We start from the raw sequence: 18,279 nt of genomic DNA on the forward strand, positions 1-18,279 counted from the left end.
CAGCATGTGATGTCATTTTCCATCGACAGCAAGTGGCCAAATAAATGGCCGCCCCCTGAAATGGATGAAAACCAGTGAATTTCGCTGCTTCATTCATATTCCACAAATACAATGTTAATCACAACACTGTGTTTACTCAACTCAACTTTTTATTTTAAGCACTGTAGGCCTATGCTATGTTTTTTTATTTGGCTAAATGTTGCTTTCATGTGGATATCTCATGTTTCCTGAGCAATTCTTGTTTTGTGTGTGCGCTAATCGAGTCCGACTGACTTGCTAAGCTGGTTCCGCGTCCCTTTAATCAGCGTGGTCGCGCTGCTCGTGCGCGGGGCTTGTTGCAGAAGTTGATCCCGTCGCAGAGCTGCTGAACGCCCGGTACGGCCCGGTACCGCCCGGCCCGACACAGCGGGGTCTCCTCCTGCCGCATCATCCCGGAAGACAGACACCGCCGCCGGCAAGAGGACAGCACAGGAGAGGGAGGACTTCCGGCCAGCCGCCACGGACACGTCTACTTCCTGGACGACACCATTAGCGGACGGAAACGCGCGTTTTGGAGGAGGACGCCATGTTTGCGTCTTTCCCGCCTTGGAGCAGGTGAGGGCGGGGCCAGGTGACGCGTGAGCGACGGATTGACCGACAGCCGGCCGCCATGAAGCTCCTCCGGCTGTGCGGGCTCGCCGTCACCGTCGCGGCGGCGCTGCTGGTTCTCCTCGCGGGAGCTTCCGCGTGGTGCGCCGGCGGCTGCCATGGCGGCAGGTGCGTCGATGGCACGTGCGCGTGCCACCACGGATGGGTGGGCGAGCAGTGCCAACACTGCCAGGGCAGGTTCAAGTAAGTGGGAATTACTTGAATTATTGACGTATTGAATTGATTTATATGCCAATTGGTCGAGGTTCACTGTTTTACAAAAATCAGCATGGGGGGGGTTTCTACGTAGATGACGTCATTGTCACCCGTTGGTGCCTGGCGCAGATTGTGTACATGACGCGTGTGTTTGTCACAACAACAAACATGACATTGTATCAACTGGGACAATAAGAACAAAGCCGCTTGGAGATAGACAAACTGAGACGGTCAGTAGCGAGAAGACCTCCGCCAAGGCCAAAACCAGCACAACATCGTGCACACTGCAGTGAAAATAGTCTTGCCACTCCTGTTCAAATGGCATTCCAAATAATAATGATGGTTATAGCCTACATGAGATCAATATGAATTGCTTGACAACTTGATAACGAAATGCCGACGCCGTTCAGGAAGAGCCCACGAGAACATCTGAACTTTCTTGGGTGGCAGATGTTGAACCCGTTCAACATGGGTTGGATAAGGATTTTGATTGGTACAATTGGATTCCAATTTTAAAATAACGCAACAAATGTAACCGTTTTGATTCCGTCACACAAGCCACATTTCTCATTCCTAATCCCAAAACTTTTCACATTTTCCAAATACAAGGCCCAAAATAACATTGTATTTGTATGCATTTGCCTTCTGGACTTATTTGAGTTTTTTCCCTTTTACAGGACCAGGCCACCTCGCCTTGAAGAAATTTGACTTTCCCGCTAAAAAGCGTCAGCAGCTCTTTAACATTTCCACGGAGATTTTCTCCTTCTTGTACTCGGCGTCCGTGAATCCGGAAAGGAAGTGGTCACATTCAAACGCAGCGAATGTCGAAAGGTCAACGATGTTACCGGCTTTGAAAAGCGTTTGCCGGTGGCCACCGTTTGACCCGGGACAGATTATTTCCTTCCTGACCTTGTCTTTAAATCTCCCACTTAATCCTGCCGATAGACAAACAAAATAAAGCGCGTGCATTTGTGTAAATGGTCACAGATGCGCGCAAAGATATCCATCGGCGTGCGTTTCCTTTTGTGTGTTTTTGTTCATGCTTGCGGAAGGCAAGTAAGCCATCAAGGACAAAACGCGGCTGTTGCAGAGCGAACGGAGCGCTTCTCCACGTCATCATATGATCGCGTGTGATTCATCGTTGGTGCGGTTGACACAGCCCGGGAACCAAAGATGGCGCCGCACTGTGGAACGTTGCTGGGTTTCTATACCGACGTGTGTGTGCGTGCGTGCGTGCGTGCCATCTGTCCAGTGTGAGGTAATCCTGTCACGATGATGATGATGATGATGATGATGATGATGATGATGCTGCATTGGTGGTGGTGCAACATGAATCGTCATCCCGACACTTCATTTACTTTTACAAGGGCTGAGCGAGACAACCCGAACCCCTCGCAAAAAAAATACAGTTGAGCATGTTAAAGCCTTGTAAAGAAATAATGAACGTCTTGAGCCCAGAGAAGTGTGTTGTTAACAACTTTGCCACATTCGAATGATCAACAAAATTGCCAAGTGTTAAAAAAAGAAAAAGAAAAGAGGCTTCAAAATGGAGAAAAATCAAGCCGTTGTCCCGGCTCTCAAACGCTGTGTGCGTGTCCTCTGAATGCGCTCAAACAACACCCCCGCTCACAACGTGGAAAACCAACGTTACGGGGTCAAGCGTTTTTCTTATGATGACACATTTGGCCCAATGAGAGCCAATCAGACGACACAAAATTAGCAAGCGACTTAGCCTGCGCCGCCCGCCCAGTGTGGGCAAAGCATGGCATCAAAAAGTTTGACGATCGTTTTGGTTGTTCACCAAGAAACAATAAAAGGAAATAGAGCACGAGGGCTCGTTGCTTGAATTCGTTTAAAAAAAAAAAATGTTTGGCCTCCGACGTGATGTTTTTGGAGCCACTTTGAGCTGAACGTGTGTTCGTGTGTGCGTGTGTCCTTGTAAACGAAGTGTTCCCACAGGCCCTACTTGCAGTTTTATACTTTCACACGTAATTATTTCAGCCCTTACCAAACTGTCTCAATGGCACAAATTGTTTTATATAGAAGAGAAACAATCATCGTAAGTCTGAAAAAAGGAGTATCGAACATCCCTCATTTTGAAATACATTTTTGAATACGTTTATAAAATTTAGTTGTTGTTATTTAGGGGGTGGGGGGGGGGCAACTCCCTTTTGAAAAGTCTTATGAAGGCTTATCTATGTTTTTTTTCTCCAATTATTATAAACTTATGTTTCCCCCTCTAATGATTTCCAACGGGAATCCATTATACAGGGATTTCCACACGCTAATGGTGGGCCGGCCCAGCCCCGATCAATTGCTAACCAATAGCGTGGCTCGCTCTGTTTTCATCTTTTTTTTTGTCGACAATGATGTTCGGTGTACATAAATGATGAAGGACATGTTTTTCATCATCATCATCATCAGCAGCAGCATGTCTTCTAATCTTGGATCAGAGCCAGTGATTGGATCATCAACGACGGCAAAAGTGTGTGTGCGTTTGTGTGTGTTTGTGTGTTGTATCCTGCTGTGCGGCAGTCTGCTCTCCTCACACTCTTAATCGTGTGCCGTGTTGCAATTTTTTGTGTGTTCGGAAGGCCACACTTCCAGCATCCGCAGGCGTTTCATCCATCTCGTATCTGCATCCTTTGGGCGCCTCATCCATTGTTGCCACGACGACGATGTTTGGATTTGGCCCCCGATTTGTAGGCTAGCGAGCACAATGTGTAGGTGTTGCTTTAAACTTCACGTCACTTCCTGTGTGTGTAGCCTTTGTTTTTGCAGCTGCACAAAAAAAAGCCAAAGAAAAAGCAAAATGCTCGAGTTCGTCCGATGATGCTCACGTTCCCAACAGCTGTTTCGTGTCCTTGCGTTCCCCGATTTCCGGTACTTCACAAGATGGAAACGTTGCGCTTGAGATGACACCCCGGAAGCTTTTTGGCAGGGTGACGTCGACGATGACGTCCAATCGTCTGCTTCCAGCAATCGATCTCGTGATGAAGAATTTTCCGCCGCTCACGGCATCGTCTTTCCTGTCTCCAGGTTAAGCGACCCGTCGGGTTCCCTCACCGACGGCCCCGCCAATTACAAGTACAAGACCAAGTGCACGTGGCTCATTGAGGGATTGTAAGTAGCAGCAGTGACATTGCGCAACAACATAAACAGATGCGTCATTTTTTTATATACAGGAACTCCATTTATGACATCTAAATGCCTGAAATGTTTTTTTGTGTTTGTTACTTTGCTTTTATGAGTGCAAATGTCTCCCATTCATGAACAGTCGTACTTGAAGTCCTGTTTTCCAAAAGTTGTTGTTTTTGAAAATGTCTTTAGCGACTAATCTGAAAGATGTTGATGATGTTTTTTCTTTTTGTGTGTGCGTCTTGCAGTCCCAACGCAATTCTGCGGCTGCGCTTCAGCCACTTGGCCACCGAGTGCAGCTGGGATCACATGTACGTGCACGACGGCGACTCCGTCTACGCGCCGCTCGTCGCCGCCTTCAGGTGAGTCCTGACCGGCCGCCGGAACAACTTGGGCGGGGCCGCCATTTGTTAACTGTAGGGGAAATTGCACTCTGCAGCGGCGTACGTAATAAAAACACAGCAAAGACATCAGGAAATAGAATATCAGGAATTACACCACCTGGGGGCAGTATAATACACAAATAAGCATGCGTAAGACGAGGCCATCGAAAGGCATCTTCTTCAAGAGGAGTCATTCTTCGCAGAGGATAAAGATTATTATATGAACAGAAATGACAGAAAACAGAACAGCCGCAACAATTGCAATGTGCGCCCAAAGACACCTTGACGTCAATTTTAGTCAACGGTAGGGGGCGCTACAGGACAAAATGGCTGCCCACTGAGATTGAAGAAAACGGATGGAAGCAATATTGATAAGAAAACTGCTTAACTGCATTAATGTCTGATTTTCATTTGTAAACCAGCGAGTAATCCAAATTTGTGGTCTTTGTGTCAGCGGTTTGGTGGTTCCCGATTGGGGCGGCAACGAGACGGTGCCGGAGGTGGTCACCACGTCCGGCTACGCTCTGCTGCATTTCTTCAGCGACGCCGCGTACAACCTGACCGGCTTCACCGTCTCATACTCGTACGCGCACGCGCACGCAAACGCAACACGTTAACAGGATTCTCTACCGTAATTGGTTGCTCTTGTGGAATTACTGTATACATTCCAAATAGATGATGAAACGGCATTAAAGGAAATTTAATAGATTCATAACAAAATGATGAATTGTATTAAATTGATAAATGATCAAAAATGAAAAAAATGCATTCAATCAATACAAAAGTGTCATTATGTAAAAAATAAATAAATAAGTAAATACATATAATGACTATGAATCAATGAATACATCAATAAATTAATATATGCAAATTACAAGAAATATAATGGCGTAAAATATTTTTTTAATTTAATTGTTAATGCACATTATTAAATGAATAATCCTTATATTGTATAATAAAACGTAAAAAAATATATTTAATAAAAAAATGATTACATAAGTAAAAATCTAATTAAATCAATAAAATTCCATTAAATATTTAATTTTTAAACATTTAAATAAATGCACGTTATTATTAAATAAAAAATGATTATCTAAATGAAATGTTGCAAGATAATAAGATAAATACCTTAAAAATGTATTTGATAAATTAAAGGTTTTGTTAAAAACATCATTAAATAAGTGAAAATTCTGTTGAACAAAAATGCCATAAAATGAATATACAATTAATTATATAAATTCCAATAAATCTATGAAAATGCCATTAAATAATCATCGATTTTTTTTAAGAGTAAATATACTTTATCTAAAAAAATATACATATATGCTTTACAACATGTAAAATGTATATGTGTTCATGAAGGTGTGCTTGGATGAGTTTGTGTTGGAAGAAGAAGCGGATGCCGACGTTTGCGTTTTGCGTGCGTGACAGGGTGAACTCGTGCCCCAACAACTGCTCGTCGCACGGCCGCTGCAGCTCGGACCTTTTCTGCGAGTGCGACGACTCCTGGAAGGGCGACGCCTGCCGCGTGCCCTACTGCCGACACGGCTGCGGCAGCCCCGACCGAGGATACTGCGACCTGACCGGCGAGAAACTCTGCGTCTGCAAGGATGGCTGGCAAGGTCACCAAATCCTGATCATTGATCTGCGGGAGTACGACAGACATCGCAGTTGAAACTGGTTCCCGTGCACATTTCCCACGATCAGGTTTCATATTTCTGTGACAAATGACACTTTGTCATTTTAGGGCAAAATGTTGACAAATTGCTGCTTCTGATAAAAATAGTAGGATACTGCCCTCTTCTGGACAACAACATCAATCACAACAAAAGCTCTTCCCTCAAAATGCAAACATTGACCTTTTTTCCTCCCAAATTAAATCAAGTGTGATTTTAGTTAAAAACATTTTTTTATTTGTGTGTGTGTGTGTTCAGGTCCTGACTGTTCTCTACCCGTCCCATCCACGGAGGCCTTCTGGTCGCCGCCCAACGTCAAACCGTCATCGTCCTCGCAATCTCTGGGTCGGGCGTCCCACCAGGCTGTGGTGCACGCCGGGCTGATGTGGGTGGTGGGCGGCTACTCCTTCAACTACTCCAACTACCACATGGTCCTCAAGTAAGCTCAACTTGTCAGCCGGTCACCATTTGCAATTTTCAACCGCATTTTTCTTTGCTTGCCCTGTCTCAGGTACGACCTGGAGAGCAGCACGTGGGACGTGGTTCCCACAAGTGGGGGTCCTGACTTCAGATATGGACACTCGCTGGCGCTCTACCAGGTGAGAGCATTTCTTTGAAATTGGACATTTTATGTATCAAAAGCTTTGTAAAAAAAAAAAAAAAAAGTTGTGATGTCGCGTAGGATGACATGTACATGTTTGGCGGGAAGCTGGAGTCGGGTCCGGGCAACGTCACAGACGAGCTGTGGGTGTTTAACATCCCCCGACGCACCTGGTCGAGGAGGACGCCGGTCGCGCCCTCCCCCTACGGCCTGGAGGGCCACACGGCCCACGTGGTGCAGCTGGCGGCGGGCCAGCCGGTCATGCTCGTCTTCTTCGGATACTCGCCCGTCTACGGCTTTGTCAGCAAAGTGCTGGAGTACAAGTTCAGTAAGTAGACGGTGATCACAGCAGTCAGTAGAAATTGACCACTCCTGGAAGGAAATCGTAAAAAAACCCAAGGAAGAAGACTCAGTTACCTGTAATGACTCCAGAAAATAGACAGTGACAGCACCAGTAAGTAGACGGGGACAATCTCAATTCATAGATATTGATGATACAAGAAGGAAATTGTTTTGAACTCAGGAGGTGGGCAGTGATGGCACCAGTAGTTCGACAGTGACGAGCAGAGGTGGCAAATCCAAGTCAGGAAAGTAAAAATCCCTGCCACAGTTTGTCATTAGCCCCAGGTGCTAGCTAGCTAGCTCCCTAGCTAGCTCTCATGGTGCTCGTTTACCTGCTAGGGAGCTAGCTAGCATTAGGGGCTAAAGCCAAACTGTGGCAGGGTTTTTATTTCCAGGTGCTATCTAGCTAGTTCCCTAGCTAGCTCCCATGGTGCACGTTTACCGGCTAGGGAGGTAGCTAGCTAGCTAGCTAGCATCAGGGGCTAAAGCCAAACAGTGGCAGGGTATTTATTTTCTATAACTGGATTTGACATTCGTAAATAGAGCGTGAAAACATCAGTAAGTAGATGATCACGTCAGTGGGTTGGCAAAATTAGTAATCGCACTGTGACCACACCGATAAGTAGAACGTCACAATGTTGTATGTAGACTAATAATATAGTAAGTCGATTTGCACGACATCAATGTGACATCAGTAAATTGACAATGACATCTCCAGAAAGTAAACTGTGGTAGCTGGCTAAAAAAAAAAAAATCATCTCGTCTACAAATCCATATCGTCCTGTGTTTTTTCTTGTTTAAGACACATAGTCTTAAAAACTAGTTTCGGGGACGACTGCCTGAGGAAGGCGGCAGTCGTCGCCGAAACTAGTCAAGGTAAAGCACAACCTTAAAAACAAACAAACTAAAGTAAACTGTGGTAACATTCGTAATTAGACAGTGACCACATCAGTAAAAACGATTCCAGTTAGTAGACTGTCTTTGTCAGTAAATTATTTATTTATTTTTAGCCTTTGAACATTACAAACTTTACATTCTATAAATGTTTATTTTGTTTTGGTTGTCTTTGCTAATTAGTAACAATAAGAGACAATAAAAGCCAGCAAAACATATCATGAATATTCATGTTTTTGCACATACGTTTTGATTGTGTGCTGCCTGTTTAGCCAGTAGAGGGCAGCGTTGGCTTGCGCAATGTCAGCTGGTGTACACGCACGCGCATACACGCACACACACGGAAAATTGGTCATTAGGCTGCTAGAAGACAAGATGAATGAGTCGTCCTCCCTGTCATCTTTTTTTCTTCTTCTCATCTGGCTTACCCGCAGTTAGTCCCTCCTCTTACCTCCCCCCCCCCCCCTCCCCAATGCAGGTTGTGACCCCTTCCTTCATCCTCCCTCCTCATCCTCCAGTCGACGTCAATTAGTTGCCGGAGCGAAGTAGGCAGCGTTGACCTTCTTTTTTCTTCCCCGTCGTCGCTTCTCGTACCTGCGCTGAGTCATCGCTTTATCCTTCTTTTAATTGTCATCTCTTAAATTCTCTTCAGGTTTCGGGTTAGGACATGTTACAGCTATTTAGCTGCCAGCTTGTTTTTAAAGCGAAATATTTACTGTCTTTGAACTTCATCCGTGGGAATATTGAGGATTGCAAAACACAGCAAAAGTCCAATGGGAAAATGTACACTTTAAAATCGACTTCCTTGTCACGTTGTGAAAAAAAGAATGAGCGCTTCGCATCGTACTTTGCGTCATTGCGCACCGTTGTGTGGCCAATTCGGCGGCGAGAAGCCAACGGAAAAGCGCTTTGTCGTAGGAACGTCAAGACAGCAGAACTCCATCAGGAAACGGCGCATTTTAAGAGCTGCCTCCGCTTCCTCGCAGCTTGAATTGATTTGATCATTTTTGCCTTAAAAGTCACACAAACAAAGTGAGCAGGAAACGTTCCATTTTGTGCAGGAAGCGTTCCATTTTGTGCATGTGCGTTTGTAGGGTCCAACTCGTGGCGTGCCGTGCCCACCGGCGGCGCGGCGGTGCAAGGCGGTCACGGCCACAGCAGCGCGTACCATCAGGCCAGCGGCGCCGTCTTCGTGCACGGCGGCTACAAGGCGCTCGCAAGCGGCAAGCACGGCCTGGTGGACCACATGTACCGCTACCACGTCACGGCCGGAACGTGGTGAGCGTCGCCTCCACAAGCACGTTGACGCGTCACTTTGATTTGCTGTAAAACAAATGACAAAATGATTGGGAATGTTTGATATTTGTCAATATTTTTACATGCATGTATTCTTTATCCTCTGTGAAGAACGAGTCATGTTACTGCCACACTGAGGACTGGGAGCTGCCTCCATGTGCATTTTACACTCGTGTCACTGTTAGACTGCCCCCAGGTGGCCACACTAGAAGGAGCAGCACACTGTCCATTGAATTGTAGCACAAAATGGCAAAAACGGTTGAATTCTACTGTATTTAACAGTCATTAATGAATGTTTTTATTTTCTAGCATGCTATTTTATAAGCTTTTTTTTTTTGGTTTGGGGGTTTATTAGGAGTCTGGAATCCAAATCCATTCATTTCAATGGCAAAATATGATTTGATTTCGCGGAACAAATGATTACTCAAAGCTGAAGTCTCATTTCCAGATTTGTTTTGTTTTGACCTTCACACACAAAATAGTAATAATTTAACATGCAAATAAAATTATTAGGACCATTTTTAAAGTACTTATTTTAACTTAGCATTTGATTTTGCAAAGGCAAAAAATGATGATAATAATGAACAATAGTTACTCAATATGTGATTTGGCCTGTCATACATGGAAAAACTAATAATAGAAATTATGAATAAATAAAAACAAATAACACCACATTATGTTTGTTATATGCAATGAATATCATTTTTTTTAAATATTTAATTTAATTTGCTGCAAATAACAAATATATATATATATATATATATATATATATATATAAAATTTGGAATATTTTGCATATAATGTGTAGTTTTTAAAACAATATATTGACAAGGTTGATTAATGGTTTTTAAAAATGTGCTAAATGAGAGGGCCTGACCTCTGTAACATAGTCGCCTGCGCACACACACACACGTACACACGCACACGCACGCACGCACACACACGGGTATGAATTTCCTGTATGGAAAGTTGGAGTCAGGTGTTTCCGTGCATGGTTGGAATTCCCAGACCAGCATTTGTTTTCCACATTGGGACAGCTTTTCTAAATTGACAAAGTGGGAGGTCGCAATATTCTCCATTGCCGAGTGTTTTTTTTTTTTTTGTGAATTGTGAATTGGTTGCAGTTCCATTGGTGAAAAAAAAAAAACACACACTTTGAGAGCTTCTTGCTTTTCACGTCGAGGAAAGAAGAGCGAGCACGTGGTTTCTTACTTTGCGTTTTTCCACATCTTCGTGCTGCCTGTTTGCTGCGCCAAAGCCAAAGAAAAAGAACATCTTTTATTTGAGCTCTATCAAAGGATTGAGCGTCATCAACATCGACTTCTTTGCCTTCTCGAGGAACGAAAACTTGGCACATCGTTAAATTTTTACTTTGTGAATTTCTTTATTCAAAAAAAGCAAAAGACGTGTACCAAAATGTATTGACGCTCGTGCGATATCTTGCGGTTTGATTCAATGCTATTGTTCCTAAAAATGAAAGGAATAACAATAATAATCAGGAAAAATTATGTCATTCCAATTTTGAAGGGCCTGAACGAGCCCTGAAGCACTTTTTGCTGACGCGTCGGGTCTGGTGGAAGCTCACATTTGTCTCTGTTAATGAAGACCACGCAGCTGGTGTCCCACCAGCAGCCAGCGGGTCACGTAGCCCACCGCGACCCCCGACCGGGTTCATCTGTGTGTTGCTGAAGAACAGTTGTCACGGGGTCCGGGAGGGGGGGGGGGGGGGGGTTGACGGATGACCGACCGACCACCACGGGTGGAAATGCATCCAGACACACGCTATTAGTAACATGGCACCATGGACACACACACACACACTTACGTCAAGTCTCTTCTGTGTGTGCATGCGTGCGTAGGTTGATTCTGCGTGAAAGCGGCCTGGCGAGGTCGCTGCACTCGGCCGTGATGCTGAGTGGGACCCTGCTGGTGTTTGGTGGAAACACGCACAACGACACAACGCTCAGCAATGGCGCCAAATGCTTCTCCGCCGACTTCCTGGCCTACGATATAGGTACACACACCTGCGCACGCACACACACAGCGGCGACACACTTTTCATCAGCGACGCGCAGAACAAAGAAAGAAAGCGACGGTGTTGCTACTTGAATGAGAAAAAAGAGCTCCATCTGGTGGACAAAAATAAAAAAATATATTTCATGGCAAGTTGCTCGTTCAAACTGCCGTGCAGACGAATGTGTGCCAAATTGTACCAAATATTTTCGCGCACGTGATACAAACTACGATGTGTGCACTTTCACACAAACACGGCATCGCCGGGTTAGGAAATAAGCTGATTCCATCATAATAGTTGTATGAGAGCGACAGTTGACTTTCTTGCCCTTCTGTTATGTTGTGGGCCGAAATGGCGCACTTGCAAGTCCAAGAACAAATGTTAGCTTTTCACTGTCAAACTTGGCACTCATAGATCATGAAAAAGAAAGCAAACAGTTCATTTTGACGTATTTGCAAGGAAACCGGTTCAAGAGAGCTGGATTTCCTTCATCCGTACCTTTCACGCAAAGACGTGGGAAATTGCCACAACTGCAACACAGCATCTTGGAATGTGACAATGAGACACCGTTGCTATCTGCAACAATTGCTTTCAACAGGAAAGGGAGCGTTTACCTTGGCAACCCCCTTACACGCAAGCGCGGTTCCGTCCCTTGTTGGTGGCTGAAGGTGTTGTTATGTGCAGATCCAAGCGCTAATGAATAAATGATAATATTCATAAAGACGAGGGACGATCACGCGGCGCCGCGGGGCGCATAAAACGGCGCGTTTACGGCTGCTGTTGACGGCGCAAAAAAAAAGGAAGAAGAAAAAATAGAAAGTCGCTGGCTCGCAACTTCATAAAGACGCCACGAAAGCTTTATTGCTTTTTCTTTACCTTTTGGTGGCTGCTGTACTTTTCTTCGCGCGTGTTGTTATTGTTGTCTTTATTCTTTATTGCTCGTCGTTTTCATGCAGCAGGCGAGAATCACAGCAGATGCTGACGTACCTGATGATGATGATGACGATGACGATGAAGATTCTTTCATGCGTAACACCCGACACTCACTTTTTTTTGAGCTGTCTTAAGGTTGTTTTTTGTTTTGTGACTTTATAATGGTCAGCTTAATATGACTGCGGCGTCGCCTTCGTGTACAGTTTGTGTGAAAGGGGAGAATGGAAATCCGCGTTGTGTTGAAAGCAATTCACTTTCAGACAACCGACTTCTCAATACATTCTCCCAAAATATCTTCCAGATGTTTATTCGCATTCTCGTTTCAAGTTTATCATCGCAGATATGAAACAATAAGACCAAGAGAATTGTGTATTTAAAACAACCTCACTACCGCCGCTGCCTTAATGCTCATGTACAATTGGGAACGCACATAAAAATACTCACGCGCGTATGTTCTTTATCCTCTCCAATAAACAAATAAACATGACTGCTATAGTGATAAACTACAAGAGGACATTTTTCTCACTAAAAAACACTTTTTGGGGGGTAAAACTGCTATTTAGCCATTTAGCTTAATGACGGGTGACACAAGTGAACGGATGTATTATTTGGTCAGTTCCAATCATCTTGTGTATTTACAGCAACCGCATACTGTAGCGTTAGTCTCCTTAGCTTAAGGCTAACAAACAATGCAGAAAGCCATAGAGAGGCTAACGATTAGCATCAAGCTGGCGGTCTTTGCTTGGAATGCCGGCACAACATGACTCCTGCAAAGTTGGCCTCACTGGTTTCCCTCTTCTGCAGCCCCCCCCCGCCTGCCCCACACCACCTCTTCCCACTCGCCTTGGCCACGCCCACATATTCTAATTAGATTTGGCGGCGGCGTAGTTTTTGATTAAAAACGCGACCCTCGCTGTCTGGAGGTGAGAGCTCGTTTGGAAGACAGTGCGTGAATATACTGGAATATACTTCATCTTCGTAGCAGACAAGACAACCCCCCCCCCCGTTCCCCCGCCCCCATCAAGGCCTCTATTAGAGCGGATCAGATCAAACCGCCAATCAGCCGGCACGCCTGCCTGCTTCGATCTGGCCTCCGCGTCCCAGCATGCATTATTAACACGCCATGCTCATATCCCGGGAGGAAATTAAAATCTCAATATACGTGTGTGTGCGCGTGTGTGTGTGCGTGTGTGCGCGTGCGTGTAAGATGGCGGAAGATCTTTTTGGTTGAGACAAAGTAACGCACGGTGGAGGTGGTCCATCCTGCAGGTGGCGCTGTGGTGGCATCGCTATTTGGACGGCTTCCCACACTGCTTGTTTTTTTTTTTTACAGTACAGTGCAGTATATTTTTGGGGGCTTTTAGCCTTTAATTGCTTGTCATGTGACGTGCACAAAATGGTGATGTCATACATTTAAAAACCGCTCATTGGTCCGCTGGAAAACAGTGGCCACTTCATTAAGCGACACAAATATGGAAAGCTAATAATGCTCACTTTTTATTAGCACGGCAGTGAACTGCTCACGTTGCAGCATGTTTGTGACAAATAAAACATGAGAATAATATTGACATCAATAAATCATGATAAATCACTTTGAAAACACAATTAATGAAATGAATATTCTAATTAAAAACCTATTGAATGGGATTAAACTGACAAAATGTATAACTTTTTAATTCAAAGTCACACGCGACACAATCCAGCAGATGGATGTTGTTTTTGCCGACTCGCGTCTTTGTGCAGTTGTCGAGAAATGAAATTGTGATCCATATTTGTGATTGTGTTGTCGGTGGTCAGCTTGCGACGAGTGGAGCGTCCTCCCCACGCCGGAGCTGCACGCCGACGTCAACCGATTCGGACATTCGGCCGTGGCCGGCAACGGGTGAGACCAACCTTGATGATTATTGACTATTGAGTGCTTTTCATTTCATTCCTTCCATAACAGTAAAGACACCATTTTTTTTTTGATGCCGCCTTGCTGCAAGTGCATAAATGATCCCAACGACTCATGAATGCCGTTAACTCTTGTCTTTATATATTAATCATAATGTTAAAGACATGGAGTTTTCCAGACATTTTCTCAAATGGCTCAGAAGGAAGACGATTCGTTTTGCTGTCTGTTATTGTGTGAATGCAAAATGGCTGCCGCATCCTGGTACTTTGCATCAGTTCCCTCTGGTGTATTGCAACAACAGAATGCGGCTCCCTCTAGGGGCACGAATGGTAAATACGGCTCGGTGGGCAGAGGTTGTTTTTTTTAAATTCGTGTTCCTTTTCATAGAAAAGAAATATTAAGCAAGAGGTTCAAAATTCTATCGGTCCAAAAACGGAACTAGCATCTTCAGAAATGCTGAAACTTTATTTGGAACACATAACGGTGAAGACATTTTAGCAATAAAAGTGTGAAAAACATTACTAAAATATCCTAAATAGATTTTTTCTTCTTCAGAAAGAACGATTACCTTTTGAATAATAACAACTGCCAATAATTCAAATACTCAAACCAGTCAAATGAATTGAATTTGGAAATGGAATCCAGTGTTTGATGTCTTTACTAATCAAATGAGATAAGAAGACGTCTTACGGCATTTTGCGCGTGTGTTATTTTTGTCACGGACGGCTGATTTTTCTTTCCCTTCCCGTCTCGAGCACGAGCAGGACGTTTGTCAGCAGGTCGTATAAGTCGAACGTTAGCGTGCTGAGGTTTGAAAGCTCCTCCATCCACGCGGCGGATGTTTAAATGTAAACACTTAAGAGTTTCCGTGCTGCGGCAGGAACTGCAGAGCGTCCTGATATTTTCCACCTCCACCTGAACTTCCCACTTTTCATACTTTCGCACTTGAAGGAGGTTTCATGTGACTCCTCGTGCCCTCCTCGCTTCAAGCCTCAGGATGTATTTTTCCGGACCCTCGCAAAACTTGGACTGGGTCGCAAATGACATCCAGACGAAAGTATGCGGACGCGCTTCTCAATCAGTCCAGATGATGAGAATAAAGAGCCCCGAAACTCGCTTGAGATCCGAGATCTGCTCCGGCCATCTGCACTTGATTTGACTTGACGATCTCTGAGGTGCGAGTGGAGCTCCTCAGGGAATCGTTCCAAGTCCCTTCCCTTTTCTTCCCGACTTGAATGTCTCATCTTGTGGCGTTTCAGCTCCATGTTCATCTTCGGCGGCTTCGCCGGTCTGCTCCTGAACGACGTGTTGGTCTACACGGCCGCGTCCTGCCGAGCCTTCCCTGCGCCGCTTCCGTGCGCCGCCGCCGGGCCGGGCCTGCGCTGCCGCTGGCTGCACGGCGCCTGCGTCTCGTGGGAACCGACCGAGTCGGACCTGGCCGCGCCCGCCCAATTCTGCCCTCATTGGCCCGGTGCGTCCTGAAATCATCAACACTTTGACAGCGCAACATAAAGTCATCGGAACAATTTGTCTTTTCCGATGCTTGTTTGCATACGTTAATGAGCCGAGCGGGAGGTCAGCACTTCTGCAATTATCTCTTAATTTGGAGTCATTAGTGTCCTCCTTGATCTGACAGATGTTCGTGCAGCAGCTTGCGCGTTGTTTTGGGAATGAAGCTCACTGATTTTCTGCTTTTTGGGTGGTGGTGACTTTCAGGAACAAGCTCGCTGCCTTGGGCCACACTTTGATGTTGACCAACGAAACGCCACATTCGGCTATTTAAGAAAAATACAGTTGTGCCTTGAGATATGAGCGTCCTGCATGTTTCTTGCGTGTTTAAAAATACCACATAGCTTTGCATTAGAAACGTCTGCTGAGCTTCATGCCAACAAACAATGCAGAAAGCCACAAACAGGCTCATGAATAGCATCGATGTTTAAGCAATGGATGTTTGAAAACAAATGGTATATTTTCCTGCATATATTTTTTGTCCTCTGCAAAAATGGACTAATCTTACTGCAGTTTACTGACTCACTTAGAGTAGTTGTGCAACTCTTCTTCGTTTGTATCTCCATGACTTGTACTGCCTCCCATGGCGACGTCGTGCACACCAAAAAGAGCCCAAATGAGTTCATCAGGATGCAGAAAACGGTTTAATTCTTGATTTTCGAATCCTTATGCTTTGTTTTTATGAATTATAATATAGAATGGCATTTCCATTCATTTCAATGGAGAGTGATGATTGGAGATCTTTGGTGAGTGATTTGCGTTACGAGCATGCCACGGGACACATTCAGCTCACATCTCAAGGCACCACTGTGTGTAGCATTTCACAGTCGCAATGGGCAGACTTGATACATTTTGATGTGTGCTGCAAACACTTATTTGGGGGTGATAAATTCTGGCCCGTCTAGTTTAGTGCCTAAACGGGCTGCTGTAAATCAAGTCACCTGTGCAAAGCAACCAAGTTTTTCTTGAGGTATTGAGCACTTTTTGGCAAGAATATCAACTTGTTGCGATGGGTAGGATACTCCTATTGTGTTATAATTTTGTCATTCATTGCTTTTATACTTTTACAAACAAGGTTGTGTTGGTTGTTGCTGTTTCTCGAAACAATTGCGGCATTGTTGATTTCAGCTCAATTTGCTACTCATTCAGACCAGATTGGTTTGATGCCTAAACGGGCTGCTGTGGAAGTAAAACAATTTGTGTTTTCTTTCTTCTTTTCCCGCCTTGTTGCAGAAAGTACTGACGAAGAGTGTTCTCCCTTTTCCGACTGCACAAGCTGCACGGCCAACACTCGCGGCTGCAAGTGGTGCGAGGACGGGAAGTGCATCGCCGTCTCCAGCAACTGCACCGTGGTGAGGAGGCGCTCTTTACTCACCCCTAGAGGCCAAAACGTTGTTGACATCTCGAAAAAGGGTCGACATGACATCGTTACAAATCTCAAGTGCAGACCTCGGATAAATGTGGATACTGTCAGGTTCAGTCAACCTAGAACATTTAATAAACAATAGACAAGGAAGGAAGACAAGAGACTTAAATTATTTTTGCTCGCGAGGAGAACGGACAGAGATTTTCAGTTTCACTCTCCTATCGTTCTCAAGCACATTCTCCTGAGCCCTCTTTTTTTTTTTTTTTTTACAGGGCGTTCCCTAGTTACATAGCCGTTGCTGCTGTAAAGGGGAGGGGGACACACAGCAGCAACATTAAAACCATCACAAATATGAGTGATTGTGCAGAATGTCGACGTGTTTTTCTTTGGCACTGAAAGTTTCACCAGTCAAAGTTCAACACGTCATCCGCAAAATGTTCCAGCCGCTATCTTGTGATAAGGCCACAGTTCTTGTTTTTAAAGTCATGCTTTGCAATACTATAAGAGTAAACATGGGATCAGTTATGTACATTTATTCTAACGTTTAATGGATTTGATGTTTTGTGTGCGTGTTTGTGCGTGTGAGTAGTTTACGCTGGAGTTAGCCAATCAGCACGGTGGCGCTCTTTCTCTTCCTCCACGTCCGTCCATGTTGTCTGAGCATCAGCTGAGCTTGTGGAAGCACGGCGGACGCAGGAAGGGACACGTGAGTATTGTTTGTTAACCGCCTTGTCGGGTTGGCTCAGGCTGCGGACTTGAAGCTATCAATTTGTATAACGTTTTTTCAACTTATGAAATGTGTGATGTACAAATTGAGTTGTGGTTGAGCTGGAAAGTGAAAGTATCCGTTTTGGTGATACTTGTGGAAGGCTCTGACGGTGGCGTCGGGTTGTGAGCGGCGTTTGGAGCAAGAATGTTCGCGACTGGCCAGCTGCATGAGCTGCAGCCTTAACGCCAACTGCCAGTGGGAGGCGCAACAGCAGCAGTGCCAAAGGCGACCCGGTGAGGCGCGCTACAACATTTCACATCACACGAAAAGCTCGTTCAATTTTTTACATCTTTAGTAGGGTCGGGCATGATGAATCAAATTCTGCCTTTTATGTCAAATTTGATCATGTGATGTTTGTATGAATGAGTTGCATAAGCGTTGTCGTCAGAATGGTCCGAATGAATTCTGACCCCGTTTGCAGTCTTCTGCCTAAATGGAAACAAAATGTGCTTTTTTGTTTGTATGAACAAGTTGTTTAAGTTCTTGAAAGGAACCCCGACTCGAATGACACGTTTGCTCTATATTATATATTTGGTTGTTACTAACATAACTATGAGATTCATTTTTCAAAAATAATTGACAGTTTAATACATTTTGTAGAAACTTTTAGACGTACGCCGC

The 18,279-nt window shown here is 44.7% G+C and overlaps 1 protein-coding gene across 2 annotated transcripts in view; it reads left to right on the forward strand.

The window, feature by feature from the left end:
- Positions 1-263: 263 nt before the first annotated feature.
- atrnl1a (attractin-like 1a) overlaps positions 264-18,279 on the forward strand; it is a 79,397-nt gene continuing 61,381 nt past the window's right edge. Inside the window, exons 1-15 of one of the 2 annotated variants that reach the window (XM_086092468.1) lie at positions 264-831; positions 3,883-3,966; positions 4,230-4,343; positions 4,819-4,947; positions 5,796-5,986; positions 6,299-6,479; positions 6,552-6,639; positions 6,723-6,969; positions 8,972-9,155; positions 11,033-11,187; positions 13,918-14,002; positions 15,274-15,485; positions 16,757-16,875; positions 17,479-17,595; positions 17,759-17,891. In XM_086092468.1, the coding sequence (XP_085948594.1) occupies positions 650-831; positions 3,883-3,966; positions 4,230-4,343; positions 4,819-4,947; positions 5,796-5,986; positions 6,299-6,479; positions 6,552-6,639; positions 6,723-6,969; positions 8,972-9,155; positions 11,033-11,187; positions 13,918-14,002; positions 15,274-15,485; positions 16,757-16,875; positions 17,479-17,595; positions 17,759-17,891 (2,221 nt within the window). In that variant the 5' untranslated portion in view covers positions 264-649. Of the gene's footprint in view, positions 832-3,882; positions 3,967-4,229; positions 4,344-4,818; positions 4,948-5,795; positions 6,072-6,298; positions 6,480-6,551; positions 6,640-6,722; positions 6,970-8,971; positions 9,156-11,032; positions 11,188-13,917; positions 14,003-15,273; positions 15,486-16,756; positions 16,876-17,478; positions 17,596-17,758; positions 17,892-18,279 lie in introns of those variants that run through there. The other variant, XM_086092469.1, reaches the window with a different exon arrangement.

This window comes from Leptonotus elevatus, chromosome 13 (genome assembly GCF_054856555.1).
Source record: "Leptonotus elevatus isolate MCC_2025b chromosome 13, RoL_Lele_1.0, whole genome shotgun sequence".
Classification (NCBI taxonomy): domain Eukaryota; kingdom Metazoa; phylum Chordata; class Actinopteri; order Syngnathiformes; family Syngnathidae; genus Leptonotus; species Leptonotus elevatus.